The 26,268-nt window shown below is 45.0% G+C and overlaps 1 protein-coding gene across 2 annotated transcripts in view; it reads left to right on the top strand.

Moving 5' to 3' along the window:
* The window catches only part of TTBK2 (tau tubulin kinase 2), a 252,244-nt gene that overhangs the window by 48,731 nt on the left and 177,245 nt on the right, over positions 1-26,268 (top strand). For both annotated transcript variants that reach the window (XM_082275498.1, XM_082275497.1), the window contains exon 2: positions 15,461-15,614. In XM_082275498.1, the coding sequence (XP_082131624.1) occupies positions 15,546-15,614 (69 nt within the window). In that variant the 5' untranslated portion in view covers positions 15,461-15,545. The remainder of the gene's footprint in view (positions 1-15,460; positions 15,615-26,268) is intronic.

Below are 26,268 nucleotides of genomic sequence, written 5' to 3'. Positions count from 1 at the left end.
TTAAGCCATTCCTAGAGGGATTCACCTCGGGTGGAATGGAAATCTGAATATCAAATGTCACCATCATGGTATTTCATATGTACAATGGAATATCTCTTGTATCTATTATATAATGCACTGTAGTTTTATATGCCAACATTAACTGTGATCAGTTAAATCCAAGCTGCTCCCGTTGTTTTCTATGGCTATGCTGTATAGTTCAGAAAATACTGAGGTATGATCACCAATTGAATTTAACAAGAACTTGATACACAATTATTATGTTCTAACAATATTTATCTTGAACTAATGCAGCACAAATGGACCATAGTCTTTGCTCCCTCCCCTGTGTCCACCCCGGCACGGGTAGACAGATCGCCTATCGGCGATGGTCGTCATTGGTCAATACCATCTGTCTCCGCCTCTTCTAGGCTAGAGACAATCAGACCAACCGGAACCGGATGTACCTCTATACTTCCGGCTCCGCATCCGTGCCGGTGGAACGCACACGCCACTTCCGCCCACGCCGGCGCCATGACGTTGGTCGTGCGCACTTCCCCCGGGGGGGGGGGGGGGGGCGGTCCTGGCGTGTGTGTCCCAGGAAGCCCCTCTCCATGGACGCCAGCTGTTGGCAATCATGCCGCATTACAGGTAGTATATAAACAATGCACACACTCCGTTCAGCCTTCCTTGCTGTCCGGAGCTGGTGTTGCATTCTAGTGGCATTTTTTCCTGCATGTCAGGTAAATATGGACCTTTTCTCCACTGATGGACCATTCATTGGATTCCATCAGGGACATTTGTCTATCAAACAGATAGCACAATACGACTGAGCCTTAGTATGCTCTCTGACTGATATGCCCCATATGTTTTTTATCTCCCTTTCAGTTGGCATATTCTGCCGATAGTTTGGCGTCCGATTTTTGGGACTTCAGGTGGCCACATTTGGTGGAGGCACGGCTGTCCATTTACACCCTATGATACACTTGATCTAATATCTAGGGTATACATATGACCCTGCAGGAAATACGTCACAGCAATGCCGATCCACAAACACGGTGAACTGGCTTGTTTTTAACTCGTTCAACAGGCAATATAACATATTGCAAGCATAACCATGTAAGTGTCTCTGCTCAACGTATATATGTATAAGTTCATAAACACCACATGTAATGATTTATATATTTGTATAACGCTGCTTATACGTACATTATCTTTGAAATGCAAAAGTAGTTGCTGATATAATGTATAGTGTTGTAATTATGCTGTTATTTCGTTGTTGGAGCACATCAAAAAAGAACCGCCCTTGAAGAAGGAAAAAGTTATTTTCCGAAATATATCGGGTTCAGGTTCCTGTCATCCACATGGTTATACCTCTATGGTTTTAATTCTTGCTTTTTTACTGCCTGTGATTTTACTCATGTCTGGATTTTGTTACTTTAAATAAATGTTATTATTTTTGCATATATTTCTAAATTGTCTTACACCTTGTGCCTAAAAAATCCCAAACCCAGGGGAACTTTTCCCATGTACATTTTTTGGTTTATAGCGCAAAAAGTAGAAATCGCACAGGTGATCAAATGCCACCAAAAGAAAGCTCTGTTTGTGGGAAAAAAAGGACGTAAATTTTGTTTGGGTACAGTGTCGCACGACCGCACAATTGTCAGTTAAAGTCGCACAGTGCTGAATCGCAAAAAGTGGCCCAGACGTAAGACAGCAAAATCCTCCGGTAGTAAAGTGGTTAACTGATCGCCCTGATGTGAAGTATCATTCAGACAACTATGTTTAACTAAATTGCTCTTGTTTGCGTGTTATATGTATTCCACTATATTGGTGTTTAGTACACTGACACCTTTTTAGGCAACGGATTTTTGTTTTTCTCTTGTTTTAAGATGAAAATTAAATATGTATTTTAATGTATTCTGTGCCTCCAAAGTCCATGCTCTCCCACAATCTCGGTATAGTCTCCAAGTATAGACGCAGCCTTAATGACTGTGTTTTTTTTTTTCCCACCCCACTTTGGTAAACTGATAAATCACAGTGTGTTTCTTTTCATGATGGCTGCTTTAGCAACCAACACACCGAAGATAATGCTCTGCAGTGCCCTCCTGTATGTACTGCACTGTCATGACCACAGTACACAAATCTTAATGCTGGAGCCAGAGCAATCCGGTATTCATTATTTTTTCTCAATTGTCCTTTCTAAATTAATTCTCTGAGCCAAAAAAATAAAAAATAAAAAAAATCTTGTTTTATTACTACAAGCAATCATCCTTATTTTTGTAAAAAAAAAAAAAAAAAAAAAAAAGAAGAAACTGGCTTTCTGACCGAGCCAAAGGGCCAACAATTCCAAATCACAAGTTGTTGAATATAAAAATCCTGTTACTAACATTCACAAGTGTATTTTGTTTATATACTTTTCCAGTTCTTGAGTTCAATTCCTGTAATATTCTGATCCTCAGGCTAAATATTTTCTTCATGTATCTGACTTCCTGTCAGTAATCACATTGAAAAATGTTGTGGTCAGCCTGTTCTCAGCTTGGAAGCAGGTTTAAAATGTATTCAAACCCAAAAGCAAAAACGTAATCTTGCAGTTTGCCAATCATGTGGTGGCTACTTTAGTTTTCTTTAGGCCCCTGTCACACATGCAAGACCATTTGTCATTTTTCTTTTTATCCATCTGTTTTTTTTTTTTTTTTTTATCCCTCCTTTGACAGATGAAAAACAGGATATCAATGTATCTCTATGGAAAAATGGATGATCATCCATTTCCAGCCCCTTCAGTCAACATCTGTTTTTTGGAACGAATCAAAGCCCAATTTTTCTTCCGTTTTAAAAAAAACTGGTCGGACGAAAAACGGATGTAAATGGACAGTGGTTAACCGCTTTACCACCGCCCACAATAATATTACTGCGGCAGAGTGGCTCGTTATCGTCTGACGACGTAGTACTACGTCGTCAGACACTCCCCCTTCTGGGCGGCGCTTGCGCGCCGCCGGAGGCTCGCTCCCGCTGTTTTCATTCACAGCGGGAGTCGGGCCAGGGGAGGAGCAGCGGCGATCGCCGCTGCTCTGCCCCGATCGCCGGGGATCTAGTGTGGAGATCCGCCCGCCTGTGTAAACACAAGCGGGCGGATCTCCATAGTGACGGAGTGACAGATCGGAGTGTTCAGCATAGCTGGACATCCGATCTGTCCATGACTCACTCAGTCACCTCCCCCCCTACACGTCAGTAAGCACCAGGCATACATTAACCCCTCCCTCTCCAATAAAATTAACCCCTTCCCTGCCAGTGTCATTTTTACAGTAACAGTGCATATATATTTATAGCACTGATTACTGCAGTAATGTCACTGGTACCCCCAAAAGTGTCAAAAATGTCAGTCAAGGGTCCGATCTGTCCGCCGCAATGTCGCAGTCCCGCAAAAAAAATCGCAGATCGCCGCCATTACGCGTTAAAAAAAAAAAACACCAAAAATGACAGAAATCTTTCCCTTTGTTAGTAAACGCAATAACTTTTGCACAAACCAATCAAAATACGCTTATTGCGATTTTTTTTTTTTTTTTTTTTTACCAAACATAGGTAGCAGAAAACAAATTGGCCAAAAATTTTTAAAAAAATTTGGTTTTTACATCTTTTTTGGGGGAATTTCATATAAAAAAATGTTAAAAATATTGTTATTTTTTCAAAATAAACGCTTTTTTTGTTTATAGCGCAAAAAGTAAAAATCGCACAGGTGATCAAATACCACCAAAAGAAAGCTCTGTTTGTGGGGAAAAAAGGACGTAAATTTCGTTTGGGTACGGCGTCGCACGACCGCGCAATTGTCAGTTGAAGTCGCACAGCGCAGAATCGCAAAAAGTGGCCTGGAATGTAAAACTGGTGAATGTAAAAAAACTGATAGAAAAACAGATGAAAAACTGATGTAAACTTGAACAAATGAACTGAAGAAACTAACAATCTGCATGTGGCTTTTTCCTTTTTTTTAGTTTTTTTTCCCCTTATTTTGACCTGGTGATCCAGACAGTAACGCCTCTTTTATACTTGTGAACTGTTTTTGTCAGTTTTTCATCCATCCATTGACAGAAAAAAAAAAAAAAAAACGGACATCAATGCCTCTCAATGGAAAAACAAATGTAAATGGATTATTGCTCATTTACATCCATTTAAAATCTGCTCCAGTCAACATCCTTTTTTTGGTAAGGATCAATGCTCTATTTGTCGTCCATTTTTAAAATAACGGATCGGATGAAAGAACACATGTAAATGGACAAACTGTTAGTTTTTGCATAAATAAATGGCTCTGGGACTCAAGTGGTTAGGGGCTCTAGCTGGCAGATGTAAAAAAAACGGATGGAAAACTAATGTAAACTTCATCTGTTCTCTTTAAAAAAAAAAAACAAAAAAAAAAAATATTACCGATCTGATAAAACGAATGGTCCACATGTGTGAAAGGGGCCTAAGGGTCCTTTAACACGGAACGTGGTTTTATCAGTTAAGTCACTTTTTTTCAAGGAAAAAACTGAATCCGTTTTTCATCAGTTTTTTACATCCACTGGCAATGCAAAAACTGACTATTTGTCTGTTTTTTACATCCATTTTTAATCTCTTTGGGTCCTTTTACACGCTCCGCCTCCGTTGGCGGACTCTGTGCTGCTCACTGATCCCCGCTGAGCAGGCAGGTGACAGCTCCCTCTCCGCTCTGAGTGCGGAAAGGGAGGTGTCAGAGCCCCGCTGCTCTCTATGGGGGAATCTGATGACAGCGGACCGCCTATCCGCTCTCATCAGATCCGATCCGATCCCCTGGATGTATGGAAAATAGGGTTTCCATCCATCAGGATTTCACGGACAGGATCAGATTTGGATAGCAGTGGGTGTCAGCGGACATGTCACTGCTGACACCCACTGCCCCTTAGGGATGCATGGAGGATCCGATCAGATCCGCCTAAAAAAACTGACAGGTGGATCTGATCGGATCGTTCGTGTGAAAGGGGCCTTCCATTTTATTAAGGGAACAAAAATAGGGCTTTGATTCGATCTGCATCCCTCAACATCCGTTTTTTTTTTCTTTTTTATATAAACCAATCAAAGCCCTATTTTTGTTTTTAAAAGCGGAATGGATGAAAAGTGAATGTAAAATGGACAAACAGTCCTTTTTTGCATTAAAAGTGGATGTAAAAAAACTCATGTAAACGGATGAAAAACTGATTCAGTTTTCTCTTTGAAAAAACGTAACTGAACTGATGAAACGATGTGTGAAAGGGGCCTTGAGCTGACATTTTTGCCGGACATCTTGGTCTGTTAAAGGAAGTTGAAAAATAACAGACTTAGGGCTCTTTCACACGGGCGATCCGATCAGATCCGCCTGTCAGTTTTTTAGGCGGATCTGATCGGATCCTCCATGCAGCTCTATGGGGCAGCGGATGTCAGCTGAGACCCCTCCGCTGACACCCGCTGCCATCTGTATCCGATCCTGTCCGTGAAATCTGGATAGATGGAAACCCTATTCTTCCATCCGTTCAGGGATCGGATCGGATGAGAGCGGACAGGCGGTCCGCTCTCATCCAATCCCCCCCATAGAGAGCAGCGGGAGCTGTGATACCTCCCTCTCCGCACTGCAAGCGGAGACGGAGCTGTCCTCTGCCGGCTCAGCGGGGATCGGCGGATCGATCCCCGCTGAGCAGCACGGATCCGCCTATGGAGGCGGACCGTGTGAAAGAGCCCTTAGGCCCCTTTCACGCGGGCGTTCCATTTGTCTGTTTTTCATCCATCCATTTACATCTGCATCTGTTAACATCCTTTTTTTTTGATCATCTATTTACATACGTTTTTCCATAGAGCTGCACTGATGTCTGGTTTTTCATCTGTCAATAGATGGATTAAAAATGGACCAATGCAAATTCCCGGTTTTCGTCCGTTAATGGATGTATGTGTGAAAGTGTTGAGAAAATTTAAAATAAAATATATATATTCATTTTTTCAATGAAAGTAAATTTCACAAAACAAAATCACTTGAACCAATCCAACTGGACTAGAGGCACAAGTCATAAACCTTAGTTACAACTTTCTTACATAAAGGTACAGAAGTACAATGTTCGCCAACAACTCCCCACCACCCGCCATCACACCCCACCCCAGCACATGCTTCGTGTATACCTGGTATACACATTGCTTAGGGTTAAGTAATCAGCATAACCAAAGGTCCAAGGGTGCGTTGCCTTTATTTAGTATAGGAAGTCACAGGATGTCTGTGATGGAGGCCCCACAAACCTCCAGCAAGTGGTTATGGGTATTAGGGATATGCCCTGATACCTTTCTTTTTTTTTTTCAGTACTTGTTAATACCACTTCCTGACACCTACTACAACTGTTTTGTTTACACCTCAGCTGTCAGCAATGGTACAAAGCATTGAAAGTTATTTACAAAAGAAATGCATTTATTTTTCTTTCATATTGTACTTTTTTTTCAATGTGAAATGTGTAAATATATGTTAAAGGTGTAAAAATATTAATGAAAAAAAAAACAAAGTTTTAATTATTAAATGGAGAAGGAGAATATGGAGTTAAATAAGGCTGATTATAGTAAATTAAGAGTAATAAGAGGTTAAACAGGGGGAAAAAAAAAAATTCTTGACAGGTTGTTTTAAACTGAGTTCATCTGCAGAACGAAGTTCATCCCTTCGATCTGTAGATGAATAAACGGAAAGATACAGCGGCTGAGCAATGTTGATAAACATTGCCCGACTGCTTTATTTTTTTTTTTTGACAGCTCCAATTGTCGGGACTTTGTTTACACTTCAGTTGTCAACAGGGGATGGGATCCCTACTTATCAGTTGTTAAGGATGCGGTGGCCCGCTCCTTAACAACTGATAATGTTTTTTTTTCTTTTACATTTCAGCGGTCAGTGGGGGAATCCCTGCTGGCAGCGGAAAGAACAGAGCATAAAAGTATCGGTTTCAGGTATCGGAGCATTTGCACGAGTACCGATACTCGTGCAAATGCTTAGTATCGGCACCGATACGATACTCATGCAAATGCTTAGCATTGGCACCGGTATTGGTATCAGTGCAACCCTAATGGGTATTATTAGATGCAAGGTCAATAAATTCAGAAGATCAGCAGGGCAACATCCCCAGCTGCACCAGTACCTCCATCATCCAACATTGGGGTGTTTGTGGTAATTGTCCAGATATCCTGTTACAGAAATCCTTTGGGACCTTGGAACAGTCAGTACTGGATCTAGGATCTTTGGGAACACTCTTGGAGCTGTGGCTAACCTGAAGGGCAGGGCCACAAACTGAAAGTGATTGTTTTCTATTGCAAATCGTAGAAACCTTTGCCGAGCCTGTAATATAGGCACGTGAAGATATGTATCCTTGTCTATGGATGCTAGAAATTCCTCCCCCCTGCAGGGAGGCTATGATTGGACGAATTGACTCCATACGGAAAGTAGGAATGTTCAGAAACTGGTTTTAGAGTTTTGAGATCCAGAATAGGTCTCACATCCCTGCTTGGTTTGGGGATTATGAACAGGCTTGAGTAAAAACCCCTGAACCTTTCGTTCTCTGGAACCTCCATTATCCCTCTTTGAGCCCTAAGCTGGTCCAATGCCAGAAAGAGACATTTTTAGGGGATCTGATCGGTATACTTGACCTAAAAACCAAGCATATGGAAACACCCGAAATTCCAGTTTGTACCCCTGCGAAATGGTGGCGATAACCCAGTTGTCTTGAGTCGATTCCACCTAAACCTTGAACTGCAGCAGCCTCCCCCCCCCCCCGCCCAAGTGAGTGGGGGCGCCCCTTTACAGAGTAGGCTTGGACAAAGATTTGGCTGATCTCTGGGCCCAGGGCTTCATCTGACCTTGCCCTAAAGGCTTAGTTCCAGACCCAGGTGGCTGAGGCCGTCGTACCCGTCTGGAATTAGAAGCACTGGTACTATGAGGGCGTTTACATGGTTGAACTATTGTCTTTATTCAACCTCATTTACTATGTAACTATGTAAAGAAGGACTTTTTCCTCCATAGGATACAATAGTGAAAACCTTTTAGAAGGAACAAAAAATCCTATCAGGATGGTCCCAATCATTATACATTTCTTGCTTCACGAGCGGATGTATGGGAAATGTCCGAGGACTATGAGGAGGGCGCAATGAGCCTAGAGAGGAAAAGGAGACTTCAGCTGTCTCTAAAGGAGGAAATTTGTGTCCAGACCGGACAATTTCAGTAAGAGACTGAACTGGCTCAGGTGAGGGGGATCTATCACAATTCTTCCCTATTAGGGATGCTGCAATCATGTCAGCAATCTTACCCTCAAAGCTGGTTAATTCCGATGCCAAATTTGTCCTTAGTGACATAGGTTGGGGCAGAAGGACCCGGAGTAGCTACTACGCCTGACAACCGTATTGGCTCTGATTGGATAGTCTCCTCTGGCTGTTCAGGGGGAGTAGACACAGAGGAAGCACGGCTAGGACCTTCAAGGCCTAACGGTGGCATCACAGTGCCCCTTCCAACTGTGCCCCCCCCAGCCCTCTTTAGGGCAGACATTGCTTTATAGCAAGACAAACTTGCTGTACTAATTTCAGTGTACCCAAGCCTTGTGCCAAGCTTATACAGATTATCACACCCAGCACTGATTATCCCAAGATACAAGACCTGTTTGTGCCAGTAAACATACACCCACAGTGACTCACGCAACCAAGCTGCTGCTGCTCTGTGTCCCCTTCAGCCTCGGCAGAGGCTAGCGCGTTGGAAACAGTCTAAATTGTGCCCATTTATGCTGTACTGCGCATGCTATGTGGCGTCCACGTGCACGCCAATTTGCGTTCAAACACGCCCTCCATGTGGCGTACGCCTGTACTTAAAGGCGAAGATTTTTGCGTGCGAATGGGCCTTCTCCACAGACACGCTATTGAGGGAGGAGACTAAAATGCGGGTGCTTATGCGCCAAAGCGAAAAACAGCAACCACATGGGGTGAGAGTAGCTTAGGCTGAATTTTGTTTGTCACAGCTGATATCTTTTCAGGTGATCAGACCAGGGCAAGAAAACAGTGTAATAATAATAGGCAAAGAAAAAATGTTTAAACAGACTTTGCATCATCCCTCAACTGCACAAGCTCATATAATCACAATTGATATAAAATATAAATGGCACATTTAATCCCTAAGGAAAAGCCAGAGCTTTTAACAAGATTTTTTTTGCATAGCTCAGCATCAATAGTGTCAGGTCTGTCAAGAGACTCTAACCGTCCCTCCAGTTTCCTGACGGGTAGTCCTGTTATCCCAGTATCAGCAGGAAGGGCAGTTGAGATCCTACAGCCAGAAATATGGGACCTCAATAGAAAGGGCACACATGCTATATCAAGGAACACCAAACAAGCACTCACGGTTAGTAGAAAGCGAAGTCAGCGAACCAAGATCAGCGAAAATTCAAAGGAGTAGTCCAAGAGGCAAGGTCAGTAACGGGCAGAGTCGGCAACAGCAATCAACAAAATCCATGTTAACACCCAGGGAACAAGAACCATACTAGGGCAAAGACAGGAAGGGGAAGTAAAGATTTATAGGATCACTAGATAAGAAGACAGCAAACAGCTGGACATAGGGTGGGACCAGCATCCAAACACAAGGAGTAGAAAAACAAGTGTGTACTAAAAAAGGAAGTTCCCCAGTCACAGCTGATACCTCTCAACTAATCAGCACAGGGTGAAAACAGTGTGTCAGAAAAACAAGCACAGAAACAATGCTTAACAAGATGTATTTTGCCTAGGCTTCCATAGTCTAGAGACTCACATGGCATTCGGTCTCTGGTATATTTTTAAAGGGAACAGTGCATAAAACATTTACAACTTGCAATTATGCCAGGAACTTTTACCTTCAAGGTTTGCTGTATGTGTAAATATTTTGAATTTGACTCACCAGTCCTGCCGCAGGATTCTGTTTTGAAACCGGAATCCAATCTTCACCCATCACGGCGAGCTTTGTCTTGGCGACCTTCAAGCACTGGGTCCCCTTGTTTTAGAGGGGCCACAGCCTTGGACCTGTAGTGCACCCTGCACAGAGCGCCTTTGGGGTTTGGTATTCCAAGGATCCAGATGCTAGGGTCCAGCACCTAATAATGACAGCATTACAAGCAAAACCTTGTATCTGCTTCCTGAGGCTCGGGTACCATCTTTTTAGTCCATTGATTGTTTAAGATGGATCTGATAGCTAACCCCTTAGATTCAGAGATCTTTGATCGGGGTATGTAGCATATCCTCTTCTCTGAAGAGAAATGTGGAGAGACTCTCCACAGTGACCATCACTTTTTAGACACTGGCAAAAAAACAGAGGTACTTCTTGTGTGGGAGGGGTTATATAGAAGGGCATCCGTTCTGATTGGTTGCCGGTGTCCTTCACCTAAAGGTGGCTATATAACCCATATGTTATGATTTATGGCTCTGTGTCCTGTGATGCACAAAAAGAAAAGACACTACCCAATCGAGTTCAACCAACAGTTGTTACTGCGAGTATTTAAAAAGTGTTGGCTGAAATTTAGCTTTTGTTAGTTCATCTAACACTACCCCTCTCGACAGGTAGAGAGTAGACTATAGAGTAGAGCAACCCTAACAGTAAGTAGTGTAGGATTGGAAGAAAATATATGAAACATGCTAACAGTTGTATATAATTCATTAAATAACCATAAGGTTTCTGAATTTTAAAATATAGCTATTATACTTGTATGTGGATTAAGATCCACATTTTGCCATTGCTTTTTATTGAGCCTGCATCCTCGGTCAGTCTGTGGTGATTCCAAAATCCCATTGTCCTATAGAAGCATCCTCCTTTTTACTAATTGTAATGTCAGTAACCATTTGGGATGGAAGCCTATCAGTCTTGCAATACACATTAAGCTCATTCACATGGGTATGCAATTATATGCATTTATGCGACAATTAAATAAAACCTTCAAACAAATATACAGTAAATGCATGCTGTGATTTTACATGGTACATGTAGTTACAGTGCCTTGCAAAAGTATTAGGCCCCCTTGAACTTTGCGACCTTTTGCCACATTTCAGGGTTCAAACATAAAGATATAAAACTGTAATTTTTTGTGAAGAATCAACAAGTGTGACACAATCATGATGTGGAACGAAATTTATTGGATATTTCAAACTTTGTTAACAAACTGAAAAATTGGGCGTGCAAAATTATTCAGCCCCTTTACTTTCAGTGTAACAAACTCTCTCCAGAAGTTCAGTGAGGATCTCTGAATGATCCAATGTTGACCTAAATGACTAATGATGATAAATAGAATCCACCTGTGTGTAATCAAGTCTCTGTATAAATGCACCTGCACTGTGATAGTCCTCAGAGGTCCGTTTAAAGCACAGAGAGCATCATGAAGAACAAGGAACACACCAGGCAGGTCCGAGATACTGTTGTGGAGAAGTTTAAAGCCGGATTTGGATACAAAAGATTTCCCAAACTTTAAACATCCCAAGGAGCACTGTGAAAACGATAATATTGAAATGGAAGGAGTATCAGACCACTGCAAATCTACGAAGACCTGGCTGTCCCTCTAAACTTTCAGCTCATACAAGGAGAAGACTGATCAGAGATGCAGCCAAGAGGCCCATGATCACTCTGGATGAGCTGCAGAGATCTACAGCTGAGGTGGGAGACTCTGTCCATAGGACAACAATCAGTCGTATACTGCACAAATCTGGCCTTTATGCAAGAGTGGCAAGAAGAAAGCCATTTCTTAAAGATATCCATAAAAAGTGTTGTTTAAAGTTTGCCACAAGCCACCTGGGAGACACACCAAACATGTGGAAGAAGGTGCTCTGGTCAGATGAAACCAAAATCGAACTTTTTGGCAACAATGCGAAACGTTATGTTTGGCGTAAAAGCAACACAGCTCATCGCCCTGAACACACCATCCCCACTGTCAAGCGTGGTGGTGGCAGCATCATGGTTTGGGCCTGCTTTTCTTCAGCTGGGACAGGGAAGATGGTTAAAATTAATGGGACTATGGATGGAGCCAAATACAGGACCATTCTGGAAGAAAACCTGATGGAGTCTGCAAAAGACCTGAGACTGGGACGGAGATTTGTCTTCCAACAAGACAATGAGCCAAAACCTAAAGCAAAATCTACAATGGAATGGTTCACAAATAAACATATCCAGGTGTTAGAATGGCCAAGTCGAAGTCCAGACCTGAATCCAATCGAGAATCTGTGGAAAGAACTGAAAACTGCTGTTCACAAACGCTCTCCATCCAACCTCACTGAGCTTGAGCTGTTTTGCAAGGAGGAATGGGCAAAAATTTCAGTCTCTCGATATGCAAACTGAGAGAGACATACCCCAAGCGACTTACAGCTGTAATCGCAGCAAAAGGTGGCGCTACAAAGTATTAACTTAAGGGGGGGCTGAATAATTTTGCACGCCCAATTTTTCAGTTTTTTATTTGTTAAAGTTAGAAATATCCAATTAATTTCATTCCACTTCATGATTGTGTCCCACTTGTTGATTCTTTACAAAAAAATTACAGTTTTATATCTTTATGTTTGAAGCCTGAAATGTGGCAAAAGGTCAAAGTTCAAGGGGGCCGAATACTTTTGCAATGCACTGTATGTGGTATCGCTATACTCAGGAGGAGTAGCAGAATGTATTTTGGGGTGTCATTTTTGCTATGTACATGCTATGCGTTAGAAATATCTTATAAATTGACAACTTTGTGTAAAAAAAAAAAGTGGTTTCATTTTCTTTCCACATTTTCCAAAAACTCATCAGTGTACCAGAGTACCTTTTTCTGAAGTTGATCAGTTTACCTGAGTACCTATCTGCAGCCCATGCCTCCTAGATTATGTGTTGAGGTGTTGGCTTTCCAAAATGGGGTCATTTTGTTGGGGTTTCCATTGTCCTGGTGCTCTAGGGCCTTCAAAAGTGTGATAGGTCGTTAGGAAATTATATGTGTAATTTATGCTCCTAGAACACCTGACGGTGCTCCTTGCATGTTGGGCCTCTGTATGTGGCCAGGCTGTGTAAAAGTCTCACACATGTGGTATCGCCATACTCAGGAGGAGTAGCAGAATGTATTTTGGGGTGTAATTGCAAGTATGCATATACTGTGTGTGAGAAATAACTTGTTATGACAGTTTTGTGTAAAAAAAAAAAAAAAAAATTCTTCATTTTCCCAAGAATTGTGGGGAACAAATAACAACTTCAAAAAGCTCACCATGCCCCTTATTAAATACCTTGGAATGTCTCCAAAAAGGGGTAATTTGGGGAGTATTTGTACTGTCCTTACTTTTCAGGGCCTCGAAAAATTAGATAGGCCGTCGGTACATCAGGTGTGATCAATTTTCAATGATTGGCACCATAGTTTGTAGACTCTATAACTTTCACACAGACTAAATAATAACCACTAATTTGGGTTATTTTTAACAAAGATATGCAGAAGTATAAATTTTGGCCCAAATTGATGAAAAAAAATTACTTATTTGCAAAATTTTATAATAGAAACTAAAACAAAATGTGTGTTTTTTTTTTTTTTTTTTTTTCAAAATTTTCGCTCTTTTTTTTACTTATATCGCAAAAAATTAAAACCCAGTGGTAATTAAATACTACCAAAAGAAAGCTCTATTTGTGCGAAAAAAATTATAAAAAATTTGATTGGGTACAGCGTTGTATGACTGAGTAATTATCATTCAAAGTGTGGGAGCGCCGAAAGCTGAAAATTGGTCTGGGCAGGAAGGGGGTGTAGCTGCTCTGTATGGAAGTGGTTAAAAAATAGTTTTATGTATATATTTTTCTCATTTTACTTCACCAACTTGGACTATTGTGTTCTGATCCATCACATAAACTTCAGATTAACAAAACATTTAACTTAAGGCTGTAATCTAACAAAATAGGTAAAAGTCAACTGTACATTTAACACTAACCTTTTAACAACCCCCCCAGCTTGCTGTGCCTCTCATGCTTGGCACTCCAAAGTGGTATCTCACAAATGAAACGAAAGGGGTGTAACTGACCTGATCACAATGTGTTCCGCCCTTTGTTGTGACCTGTTTCATGCACGTGGGAACATTTTTTTTTAAAAACGTTTCTTTCTTTGTTATAGCACCCAGGTACTGATGATTCTATTAATGTTAAACATGTTGAGCATAAATTGCTATCAGGCTGCCAGTTTTTATTTTTTCTGATAGTTATTTTGAGCATTTCCACAATTGATGTAAAAAATGCCCAACTTATTCTTTTTATGCTGCCTCCATAGCAGGGGTATGCAACCTTGAGAGGTGGAGATCTTCCTAGACAACATGGAGGAGATCAAAGATCACCGGGATGTGGAGCCCTTAAGGATTCCTTTTTTTTTTTTTTTTATTTTATTTTTTTTTTAAGAATTTTTCTAGCAAACCCCTCAAAGTAAAGATGACGTGAAGAAAACATAGAAAAATTCAATATAACTAGTGCCATTGTAAAAATATTCCTTAATATTTCTCTTTAGTGAGAACATCGGCATTCACAATTTTTTTTTATGTCTGGAGAGTGGTTACCTCCAAAGGATTATGCCGGAGTACATGAAAGCAGAACATCTGGTACTACTATGTAGGGCAGTGTATAGAGGTCAGCAGGTATGTAGGGCAGCGTATAGAGGTCAGCAGGTATGTAGGGCAGCGTATAGAGGTCAGCAGGTATGTAGGGCTGTGTATAGAGGTCAGCAGGTATGTAGGGCAGTGTCTAGAGGTCAGCAGGTATGTAGGGCAGTGTCTAGAGGTCAGCAGGTATGTAGGGCAGTGTCTAGAGGTCAGCAGGTATGTAGGGCAGTGTCTAGAGGTCAGCAGGTATGTAGGGCTGTGTATAGAGGTCAGCAGGTATGTAGAGCAGTGTATAGAGGTCAGCAGGTATGTAGGGCAGTGTCTAGAGGTCAGCAGGTAGCACGCAATCGACTGGTTGCCGATCCCGCTCAAATGTTTATATTTGATGTCAGCCATTGATGCACTTGCACATATGTTTTCTTGGCTATTTTATCCTTTTGTACAAATACAGATATGGATTTTATCGATCCTTGATGTATGTTTCACTGACTGTGGAGCCATACTGTTAAGTAAAGGTTTTTTTTTTTTTTTTCACTTAATTTAGACCTATAGAAAATCTCCCCTTTACTATTCCAGTGACCACCATGATTTTGGGGTTTCCCCTTACTTTCTGGACTAGAGACAATGGTAACCTAGACAAGTAGACAAACACCTATTCTGTCCAAAACTAGGAAATAAAGGAATTGCAACTTCAAGATCTCCAGGTGGTTTTGCAGCAATCCTAATAATGGTTTTATTTCTTCACAAAACTTTGCATATTCTTTACAGTTACGAGATCATCCTTTAGTATCTTGTGTGTGCTGTATGCTCTTCTAATCATTAGGGTATCATGCTTGGAATCCTAATGGTCTGTACATCACTGCAACCAGTGCATCACTAATGTAATGTGCCCTTGTCTTCACAGCCTCTGGGTAAATGGAAGTCACCTCTGGGAGCCAGATGATCTCTGGTGACGAGAGTTCTGCCTAGCAGCTCCAGCACCAAGTGCAATGAGCGGGGGAGGGGAGCAGCCGGATATCCTCAGCGTAGGAGTCCTGGTTAAGGAAAGATGGAAAGTGGTAAGTTGTGTATTTTCTTTCATTTTTTACTTTGGTTCCTTACATTTCATTTCATTTTGCTTTTCCTTGTTTTCTCTTAAAAACCTGCTGTCCCTGTAGATTAAAAAAGGACAAGTCTGATGCAAAAGCAGCTTGAAACAGCATCTTAAAGCAGAACTCCAGCAATCTATATTTTTTTATACTTTACCCTGCATGTTGTGTACTTCCTTTCCTTATTTTAACATGTATCCAGAATTTTCTACATTTAAAAAAGAGGTCAACAAACAGGGATTGACAATAAGCAGACCTAATGCTTATCATAACCTAATACGCAACTTTATTGAAGTGTGAACAGTAGAAGATTGTAAACCAGATGCTGTGTTTTACATATGTTTGCAGTCCAGATCATACTGCTCAGACACTGGCTATTCTTCCATGCTCTTTGGGCCTTGTGTACACTGGGAATTTTGAGTCCCCCAACCTCCAAATACATTTCCTTCTGAAACTCATGGTGTATAGTGTTTGGCCTTATCGTAATAAAGTGTTTACTCCTCTTAAAGCGGAGTTCCACCCGAAATTTATACTTACCTCCATCTTCTTGCTCCGGGTCACCTGAAAAACAAATGGATAATCGCAATTTTTTTTTTTACTTACCTTTTAGAGAAAATTTACTCACCTTACTTCCTTCTTCCTTCCCTCGGCGGCCACGGCGATTCGTCACTTCCTGGCTTCTGCAATGATTCCTGGGAGCTGAACGTCATCGCTCCCAGGAATCATTGCGCCTGCACCGGCCCCGACGTCAGTTCCGGGGCGCGCGCGTTATTCCCTTCTAAACAGCTTCTGAGCATGCCCAGAAGCTGTGGAGGGATGACGCGCGCGACCCAGAAGTGACGTCGGGGGCCGGTGCAGTGCATCGTGGGACCGAAGAAGAGCATCGCGCTGGCTTCAAGCTGCCCACACCTGAGATGGCAGCGCTGGACAAGACATTTTCGAGGTAAGTATTTCTCCTGAAAGGTAAGTGCAACCCGGGACAGATCAGAGGGTAGCCATTGTGGAATGTGCTAGCCCTGACTGTCCCGGGGGTATTTTTATAAAAAAAATGTATAACCAGGGTGGAACTCCGCTTTAAGCATTTTGCCCAGCAATACCCAATCGATGGGAGGTTCCTCAGAAAGTGGTCTGTCCCTGTAGTGGATCCAACTATTTCCTTAACTCTGTCCTGTGGAGGACATTCTGGTGTTGAAAGACCCTGTGTAAAAGCACCTGGAGACACTTTCCAAGGCCTTATTCACCATCATGGGCCCTACAACTGGCAATGTCTGTCTGCTAGACCGTGAGTTTGATTTTCTAAAGGCAAATACACTGTGCACTAAAAGTGCACTGCAAGTGTAGTTGCTCCAAATCTAAGGGGAAGCTTTGCTGATTTATATTATCCAATAATGTACAAGCAAACTGCTCTGTTTTATTGTCCTTGCATTAAGTATTATTTTTCAAAGTAAAGCTTTACCTCATTTACTAAGCTCTGGAGCAAGTGTACTTGCAGTGCACAGTATATTTTCCTTTAGTAAATCCTTGTGTCTAGCCAAGGGTTTGTCTAGAGATCCTGGTTCTTTCTTCAGGGATCCCTCAGGCCTCCGTCAACTGGGGATCATGTCTGCTGCTCTGCTGTACTGTGTAGATGGCCTAGAGCAGGGCTTCCCAAACGTTTTTGGGCAGAGACCCACTTCTGAATATAGTTATTTTTCGTGACCCACTTGCTTGTAATTGAATATTGTAAAGCGCTACAGAATTTGTTGGCGCTGTATAAATGCAAAAAAAAAAATAATAATCAATATTGTAAAGGGAGGGGGATGTTAAATTAAAAATATCAATTTACTACTTTTCAATTTATTATTGAATGCACTTGCCAGATGTTCTGAGTGAGGTGTCAGAAACCTGTGGCATGTGTGGTATATAAGCGGAGTTGTAAGTAATCAGCACCCTCATAGACAGTATAAGGCAGACAGAGGACAGAAATCAACCACTCCAGGACAGTGATCAGCAGGCTATTCGGCACTCCCCCTCCTTCCTCTCCCAGCGGTCCACAGTGAAGTTGAAGCCTCTTGTTTGCCCTCTCCAGGGCCCAGCACACCTCTCCCAAATTCTCCATGATGAGGAGCTCTATGCTGGTCTTGGTGTCCTGGCTCTTCTCCTTCAGATCCTCTACTGGGGTCACAGAAGATGCCACAAGATGCTGGGCCACCTGGTCCTCCTATGACACCGAGGCTGCTGTCTCTGCCCGCTATAGCTGAAAGAATCCTGCCGCCATTCTAGCCACCACCGCTGTCGCCAGCAGGACCGAGGAGCTGGCTCTCACCCAATGAACATATGCTACATAATAGCGCACATACGTACTCACTGATGCACTGATGCAAGTATCCTCCTTGCAGGAAATGCAGACCAGCCTACGTAAACTGCGTGGGCGGGGTCCTGAGTCCATCGCAATTTGACTGCTTGCTCTGGCCCTCTGTAATTTGCGCAGGCTCGCACAGCAAGTAATAAGTGGTTCCGCTCTCAGTGATTTCCTGCTTTAGATGCCTTTATCAGGGACATCCCTGGAAAGAAAAGTACCTTTTGGGCTAGCAAGAGTAAGCTATGCCTCAGGTTGGGCAACGCTCTGTTTCGTTCACTAAGAGTTCTTTTTTTTTTTCCCCCACACTTGTGTCCAAAACAGGATTTCCCGAGGCTTCAATCTTTCTCTACTTTCACCCAGTTTCACATTGTCATCAAACCATCCTCCTTACAAACACTAACAGTTTTCCGCACTGCTGTAGTATAGCTCCTTTCTCAAGAAATCGAAACCATTGCTCTGGTAGCAGAAAACATTCAGGATTTTTATGAAAACCTGTTCACCTTTTCCGGGGCAAAGGGGGGTATTTGTTCAATACAGGATCTCTAATGGCCCTCAATACCTTCCTTTGGTTGCAAAAATTCTGCTTGAAATCTACAAATGTAATTGTTGCTTCCTCCTTCCAGGAGACCTGGTTACCTTCATGTCCCTATTTTTTCAGCACATCAACCCTTCTGTGTTTTTCTGTGGGCACACTACATTCAGTATGAGGCCCTTCCCTTTGGTCTGTGCACTACTCCTCACTTATGGAGAATTCCCATTCTGGGATACGTGGGTGACGTGGGAGCAGTCCACTTGGGCTTATCTGCCAAATGTCAGACTGTTCAAACTTGCCAGAGGTTCAGGTGGATCTTGGACCTTGATGCAGGAAACTTGTCTCCCAATTAACATTCTGAAACTACAAGCAATTTGTCTATGCCTTCAATGCTTGACTTGCTTAACCACTTGCTCATGCTGTCCATTTTTTTGTGAGGTCATGGGATCAGATCAGCTTGATTGATGCCATTTCTACTGTGCAACTCCTTCCTCTTCTTCTCCACAACATTGAGATTGAGCATATTGCACTAAACCACCCCAAGTCAAGTAGGTATGGTATGGTACTCAGACCATGTTTAACTCCTGGTGGACTACCTGTGGACCCTTCCAGGTCATCTAGCTCTTCTGTCTCGGACCCTGCTTCTTGGCTGCTGCCTTTTAATGTCCTAAATGTTGAAGCCCAGGTCCTAAAGGAAGGCAATTGATATCCCAATGCTTCTCAAGGCTAGGAAATCTCTCTCAAGGTCTACCATCATACCTGGAAAGCATATTTCTCTTACGTCCTCCGACAGTCGCCGCCTCTTCATATTCGTCACATATGGGGTATTAGACTTTGCTCCGAAGGAGTAGCTAGGCAACAGAATATGTTAACAATAAAGCTTTAACATATCCCACCCTCAAGGGGTGGTCCCCTCAGTCAATACCCTCCTACTTCCTGCAACCATATCTCAGTTTTAATGTCTAGCTTGTCAGGAGTGGCTGGCTCTCTCTGTGCTGGGACTTTTTGTCCCAGACTCTTTCTTCTTTTTGATATTTTGTTTGAGTTTTCTCTCTACCTTTACTTAGCTGTTATTTTTGTCAGCATTAGTTAGTTCTTCGGACGAAGAGGATCATGCGGACTGGGTCTCGGGCTGATCCCCCTGGTCGCAGGACGTGGGTCAGTGGCTTCCCAGTCTGCCATCGAGCGTTCAGCCAGGTAACGCTCCTGGCACAGTGAACGACCCATCCCTGTTCGGTGCAGGGATGATTGGTGAGGTGGCTACCTCACCGGACGCTGTGCGGTTTCTGAACCGCCATTGTGTGCGTCTTGAATTGCGACTCTCCCTGCCTCATGTGCAGCGGCTTGTTCGCCTGTGCGGGTTCCCCACGCCATGTGAGGTAAGTGTATCTATGTGGGGACCTGTCTGTCTGGGGGGGGTCTCAGTCTGGGACTGTGTAACCTGCCTTTAATCACACTGCTTGTCTCCCTATCTCTCGGCTGCATGCTGTGGGCTGCAAAGGGGGGGGGAGCTGTATGACACTGAGTATGTCAGGCTGGGCAGTGTGAGGAGCTGTGTGCTGTGGGGCATGTTTTTAATGGCATGTTGGGGCATATACAGCGATCGCTGCGGCGATCTAACATGTATCCATATAATGGGATAATATTGTGTGTGATTTTATGCACTGTGGAGCGGCGATTTCGGCGCCAAACGACGCCATTTTACCGGCGCCCGCTCCGGCCGCATGGTTTACATGCACGGCGGCCATTTTCTTGTAGCCTCCATAGGCTTACATAGAGCGCCCTGGCAGCATCACTTCCTCTCTCCTGGAAGCACCGATCGAGGCAGCAGCAGCAGCGGAGTCTCCTCAGGTTTTATCCTTCTATTCCTGTGTTCCATTGCCTGTATTCAGTCTGTATATTCCCTGTGGGGGTCTCATTGTGCCTGAGTGTGGTGCGGTGGGCTGCGCTTGCCGCGCTTGCTGTAAGGGGGCAGTTAACCCTTGGTTGTCTGGCATACAGGGGCAATGGATTCTCAGGAGGGCAAGTTTCCCACAGTATTGGTGGAAAGCCAGGGGACCGCTGTTTCCCCCCCAGGGGGGGATTTAGCCACTATTGTGGCTGGCCTTGCTGCACAGGTGCAAATGCTGGTGGCTGCTCAATCTACTAAACGGCCCAGAGTTGCTCTGTCCTCTGATTCTGAGGGTGAAGGTGATGGGGCTGTTCTGGCGGGGACCCCCCTATCGGGGTCCCGCTCCTCTCTTGATCTAGTGGGGTCTGAGGTAGAGGCTGAAGTTGAGGGGGTTGATAATTCTCCCCCTGGCTCGCCTGAAGAGCTTGCAATCATGGATGAGTTGATTGCTTCCATTAAGCAGACGCTACGTTTGCAGGACGAGGTGTGTCCCCCAGCTGCCTTGGCGGCTTATGGGACGCAGAGAAAACGCAGGACGCCGCAGGTTTTTCCCTGCAATGCTGACTTTCAGCGCGCTGTTAAGGACCAATGGCGCGATTTGCGCAAGCCTTTTGCGGTACCAAGTAAATTTAAGCTGCGTTATCCTTTCTCGCCTGCCACTGATGAACGGTGGTGTGTGCCTCCGCCAGTGGATCATGCTATTGCGGTTTTGAACAAAGCCACTGCGATCCCTGCAGAGGGTTCCCCTGTTTTCCGTGATGCCACGGATAGGAGACTGGAGTCTCTTGCCCGTCATACTTATTCTGTTACGGGTTCTATGCTTAAGGCTCTGTTTGCTTCTCTCATGGCGGCCCAGGCGATCGCAAGTTGGACGCAGATGCTTAGGCGCGTCCTAGTGGCCGATTCGGCCTCGGCGGCGACCCTGGATATGGTGGATCAGATCCACCAGGGTGTCATGTATCTGTGTGATGCGGACCTGGACCTGATTCCGTTGGCTGCACGTGTGCACAGCGTGGCGGTGTTGTCTCGCCGCCTGGTTTGGTTGAAATGTTGGTCGGTGGACCAATCTTCACGTAAAACCTTAGCCAATCTGCCTTATGATGGGTCTCGCCTTTTTGGGGAGTCCCTGGATGTGTTGATTAAGGGGATTACCGGGGGTAAGAGCACTCTCTTGCCCCATTTCCCCAAGGCTAAGGGGGCTTCTGGGAAGAAGCATGCTCATTTTCGGCCCCCTCAGGGGTCCTTTCGTGCCTTTCGGCCGCACTACAAGGGCAAACCGTTCAAGGGCCAAGGCTCTCAGAAGAAGCCCTGGTCTGGGAAACAGAAGTCCGGTCAATCCGGACCTGCGGCCCATAACAGTTCGGCCTGAAGGGGCGCCCTCACCCAGTTTTGGGGTGGGGGGACGCTTGCTCGGTTTTCTTCAGCCCTGGTTGGCCGTGTGAGGGACAGATGGGTTCTGGAAATCGTTCGATCTGGTTACAAGATCGAGTTTCTCTCTCGGCCGGAGAGCAGATTTTTTCCCTCAAATCTTCAACTGTCTCCAGAGCGCCTGCGGGATCTGCACCTGGCGGTGCGGGACCTGAGGGCTCAGGGAGTGGTGGTTCCGGTGCCTCATCGGGACAGATTTCGGGGGTTTTATTCCAATCTGTTCACCGTGCCCAGGAAGGAGGGCAAGGTTCGTCCGATTCTGGACTTGAAAGCTCTGAACCGCTCTGTGCGGGTTCGCAAGTTCCGCATGGAATCCCTGCACTCGGTGGTGGCTGCCCTGGTTCCGGGGGAATTCATGGCCTCCATCGATTTGAAGGATGCGTACCTTCACATCCCCATATTCGAGGGTCATCAGAGGTACCTTCGATTTGCCATTGCGGAGGATCACTACCAGTTTGTGGCGTTGCCCTTTGGGCTCGCCTCGGCTCCGCGGGTCTTCACCAAGGTGCTTGCACCGGTTCTGGCATTATTGAGAGCCCAGGGCATTTCTGTCCTGGGGTATCTGGACGACATTCTGGTTCGGTCTGCGACCAGACAGGGTCTGGAGAAGGACCTGTCTGTCACAATGCAAACTCTGCAGGAGTTCGGTTGGACGATAAATGTTCCAAAGTCGACACTGAGTCCGTCGGTTCGTCTCCCCTATCTGGGAATGATACTGGACTCGGTGCAGGCGAAGGTCTTCCTGCCGGAAGACAAACTCAGGACTCTTCAGGAGGAAGTCAAGTCCCTCAGGGACGTTCCACACTCGTCTCTGCGGACGGGTATGAGATGTCTGGGATTGATGGTCTCGGCCTTCGAGGCGATTCCCTTCGCGCAGTTTCACACGCGGGGTCTCCAAGCGGAGATCCTGTCCAGGTGGGACGGGCGACCTCAATCTCTGGATCTTCAGATCTCGTTGAGTCATCGCACCAGGGAAAACCTTCTGTGGTGGCTCCAGTCCCCGTTGGTGTCCGGGGGCAAGTCGTTTCGTCCGATCTCGTGGACGATAATCACCACGGATGCCAGCCTGTCGGGCTGGGGTGGTGTTCTGGGCGTTCTGTCCGCCCAGGGGACCTGGTCGGAGGGGGAGTCTTCCCTTCCGATCAACATTCTGGAATTGCGTGCGATAAGGCTCTGTCTTCATCGCTGGACGGACCGGCTGCAGGGCTGCCCGGTTCGGGTGCAGACGGACAATGCCACGGCGGTGGCCTACATCAACCACCAAGGGGGCACCAGGAGTGCCCGAGCGGCTCGGGAAGTGGCCGACATTCTGTCTTGGGCCGAGACTCATGTCCCGGCGATAACGGCGGTTCACATTCCGGGAGTGGAGAACTGGCAGGCGGACTATCTGAGTCGCCAGACCCTGGATCAGGGGGAATGGTCTCTCCACCCGGCTGTCTTCCAGATGTTGTGCGCGAAGTGGGGTCTTCCAGATGTGGACCTGTTCGCGTCTCGCCTCAACTACAAGGTGAAGAGGTTCGTGGCAAGGACGCGCGACCCTCGGGCAGACGCGTCGGACGCGTTAGTGGCCCCGTGGCATCAGTACAGGCTGATGTACGCGTTTCCACCGATTCAGTTGCTGTCCAGGTTCCTTCGCAGGTTGCACTCGGAACGCAGCACGGTGATTCTTGTGGCACCGGACTGGCCTCGCCGGTCCTGGTACGCAGACCTCGTGAATCTGGCGGTCGACGCTCCTTGGCGTATGCCTCTTCGAGACGATCTACTGTCTCAAGGACCGATTTACCATCCTGCTTTACAGTCGCTGGCTTTGACGGCCTGGCTGTTGAGACCGAGGTCCTGAAGGAGAAGGGTCTCTCTCCAGAGGTCGTTCATACTTTGATCAACGCGAGGAAGTCTTCCTCGGGGAAGGTTTATTACCGTACTTGGAAGGCCTATTTTGCCTGGTGTGAGTCCAGGGGGTTTTCACCCCGCACGTACTCGGTTTCCCGTGTGCTGTCTTTCCTTCAGACGGGTGTCGATCAGCGTTTGGCGCTGGCTACGATTAAGGGTCAGGTGTCGGCGCTGGCCGTTCTGTTTCAACGTCCCGTGGCTTCCAACTCCTTGGTTGGCACTTTTATTCAGGGTGTGCGGCATCTGGTTCCTCCTAGGAGGGATCCCTTGCCCCCTTGGGACTTGAATCTCGTTCTATCTGTGTTACAACGTGCTCCTTTTGAACAGATCAGGGAGATCTCGTTGTCTATGTTGTCCAAAAAGGTCGCCTTTTTGGTGGCGATCACTTCGGCTCGCAGAGTGTCGGAACTGGCGGCTTTGTCCTGCAAGTCTCCGTACCTGGTTGTTCATTTGGATAAGGTGGTCTTGCGACCTAATCCTTCTTTTCTACCGAAACGAGTTTCGGAATTCCATCTTAACGAGGATATTGTTTTGCCTTCGTTGTGCACGAAGCCTAAACATCCGAAGGAGGTGAGGTTGCACTCTCTGGATGTTGTTCGGGCGATAAGGGTTTACCTTAAATCGACTGAGTCTTTTCGTAAGACTGACTCCTTGTTTGTTCTTCCAGAGGGTCCTCGGAAGGGCATGGCGGCTTCCGCCTCTACCATTGCCAAATGGATCAGGCAGACCATTGAACAGGCCTATGCCTTGCAGGGGAAGGTTCCACCTGTGCCTGTGAAGGCCCACTCTACTAGATCACTGAGTACGTCTTGGGCCTGCCGTCATGGGGCTTCTGTAGCCCAGGTGTGTAAGGCGGCGACTTGGTCGACCGTACACACTTTCACAAAATTCTACAAAGTAGATGTTCAGGCATCGGCGGATGCTTCCTTTGGCCGCAAGGTTCTTAGTGCGGCTGTTCCATAGGGTCCCTTGTTGGGGACTCCTGGCTGTTGGGATAGTTTTTTGTATCCCCTGGTTTTTTTGTCTTTTCCTGGGTTGTTGCTCCTGTTGAGCACTTATTTTTGCTGTTGCCCAGCTGGTTTCCTTCCTTTGGTAAGGTTCCTTTCTTTGATGTGGAGACTGCGTTGCCTTTCGGCGCGGATGCGTTTCCCACCCCTCATGTTTGCACTGCTTTGGGACGTCCCCATATGTGACGAATATGAAGAGGCGGCGACTGTCGGAGGACGTAAGAGAAAACGGAATTTTTGTAAAATCTTACCTGTAAAATTCCTTTCTCTGAGTCCTCCGACAGTCGCCGCCCCCGCCCCTCTTTTGGGGTTTGAATGTATACTCTACTGCTATTCCACTAAAACTGAGATATGGTTGCAGGAAGTAGGAGGGTATTGACTGAGGGGACCACCCCTTGAGGGTGGGATATGTTAAAGCTTTATTGTTAACATATTCTGTTGCCTAGCTACTCCTTCGGAGCAAAGTCTAATACCCCATATGTGACGAATATGAAGAGGCGGCGACTGTCGGAGGACTCAGAGAAAGGAATTTTACAGGTAAGATTTTACAAAAATTCAGTTTTTTCATGGTGCCAGGCAATGAAACTCCATTCCAGAAAGTGCTCCATGAGAAAAATCCTGTCTTTTCTATAGTTTGGTCTGGATCTAGAATCAAGGGCCAGATCATAGGTCAAATTTTGACCCAGGTGATACCCTTTCAAGGGCCACAAGCTTCTTACTCATTATTGAAGGCTTTCTTTCGAGCTCCAAGGACTCTATGGGATCTCAAACTGATTTTGTTAGATTCAAAGGGGGCTTTCTATCAGACGTTTTCCTTGGTCTTCCCATACTTGCAAGGTGGCCTTCCTCATTGCCATTGTTTTTGAGCTGGCAGCTTTATCCTGTAAATGGCCTTTCCTTGTACTTCACAATGATAAGGTTGTGTTGAGGCCAAAAGCCTCTTTTCTTCCTAAAGGGTGGCTTCCTTTCACCTTAATCTGGAAATGTTTGCATTCTCTGTACTGCTCCCAGTTTGCACCGAACCAAGTGTGGTCTAGTTCTTGGGTGCAATTCTGTCACAGGGTATTCGCTCCATTGTCTGGATGTGGTTGCTCTCTTCACATTTAACTGTCAGCTGCAGCTTTCTAGGTCCTGCCAGAAATCTAGTGAGGTGATACATTCCTCTCAAGAATATTTGGAGCCCACACGATCGTTCTAGAAGTTTTGAATATTTTTAGGGTCAGTTCTCTGACATCCTACTGGAGATTATTATACATATAAGTAATTCTAAGTCTGACTGTAATACTGATATTTTAATCGTTTACACCAAAAGGTCAATCCTAAGGCCTCAGCACTTCCACTGCATTCCCATGCATTTCATTTGGCACAGCACAACACAACTGCACCTTAATGCATGAATGTGAACAAGTGGTGGTGCACTGCAATTTAAAAAAAAAAAGAAAGAAAAGAAGCAAAATGTCAGTGAAAATGGGTGTTGCTGTGTATTTGCAGACCAACATTTTGTTTCTAAAGGTAAACTCTGCTGATAAACCTTT

The sequence above is a fragment of the Pelophylax lessonae genome (assembly GCF_965119305.1).
Source record: "Pelophylax lessonae genome assembly, chromosome: 13".
Taxonomy (NCBI): Eukaryota; Metazoa; Chordata; class Amphibia; order Anura; family Ranidae; genus Pelophylax; species Pelophylax lessonae.
This window is presented reverse-complemented; position numbering and strand designations above follow the sequence as displayed.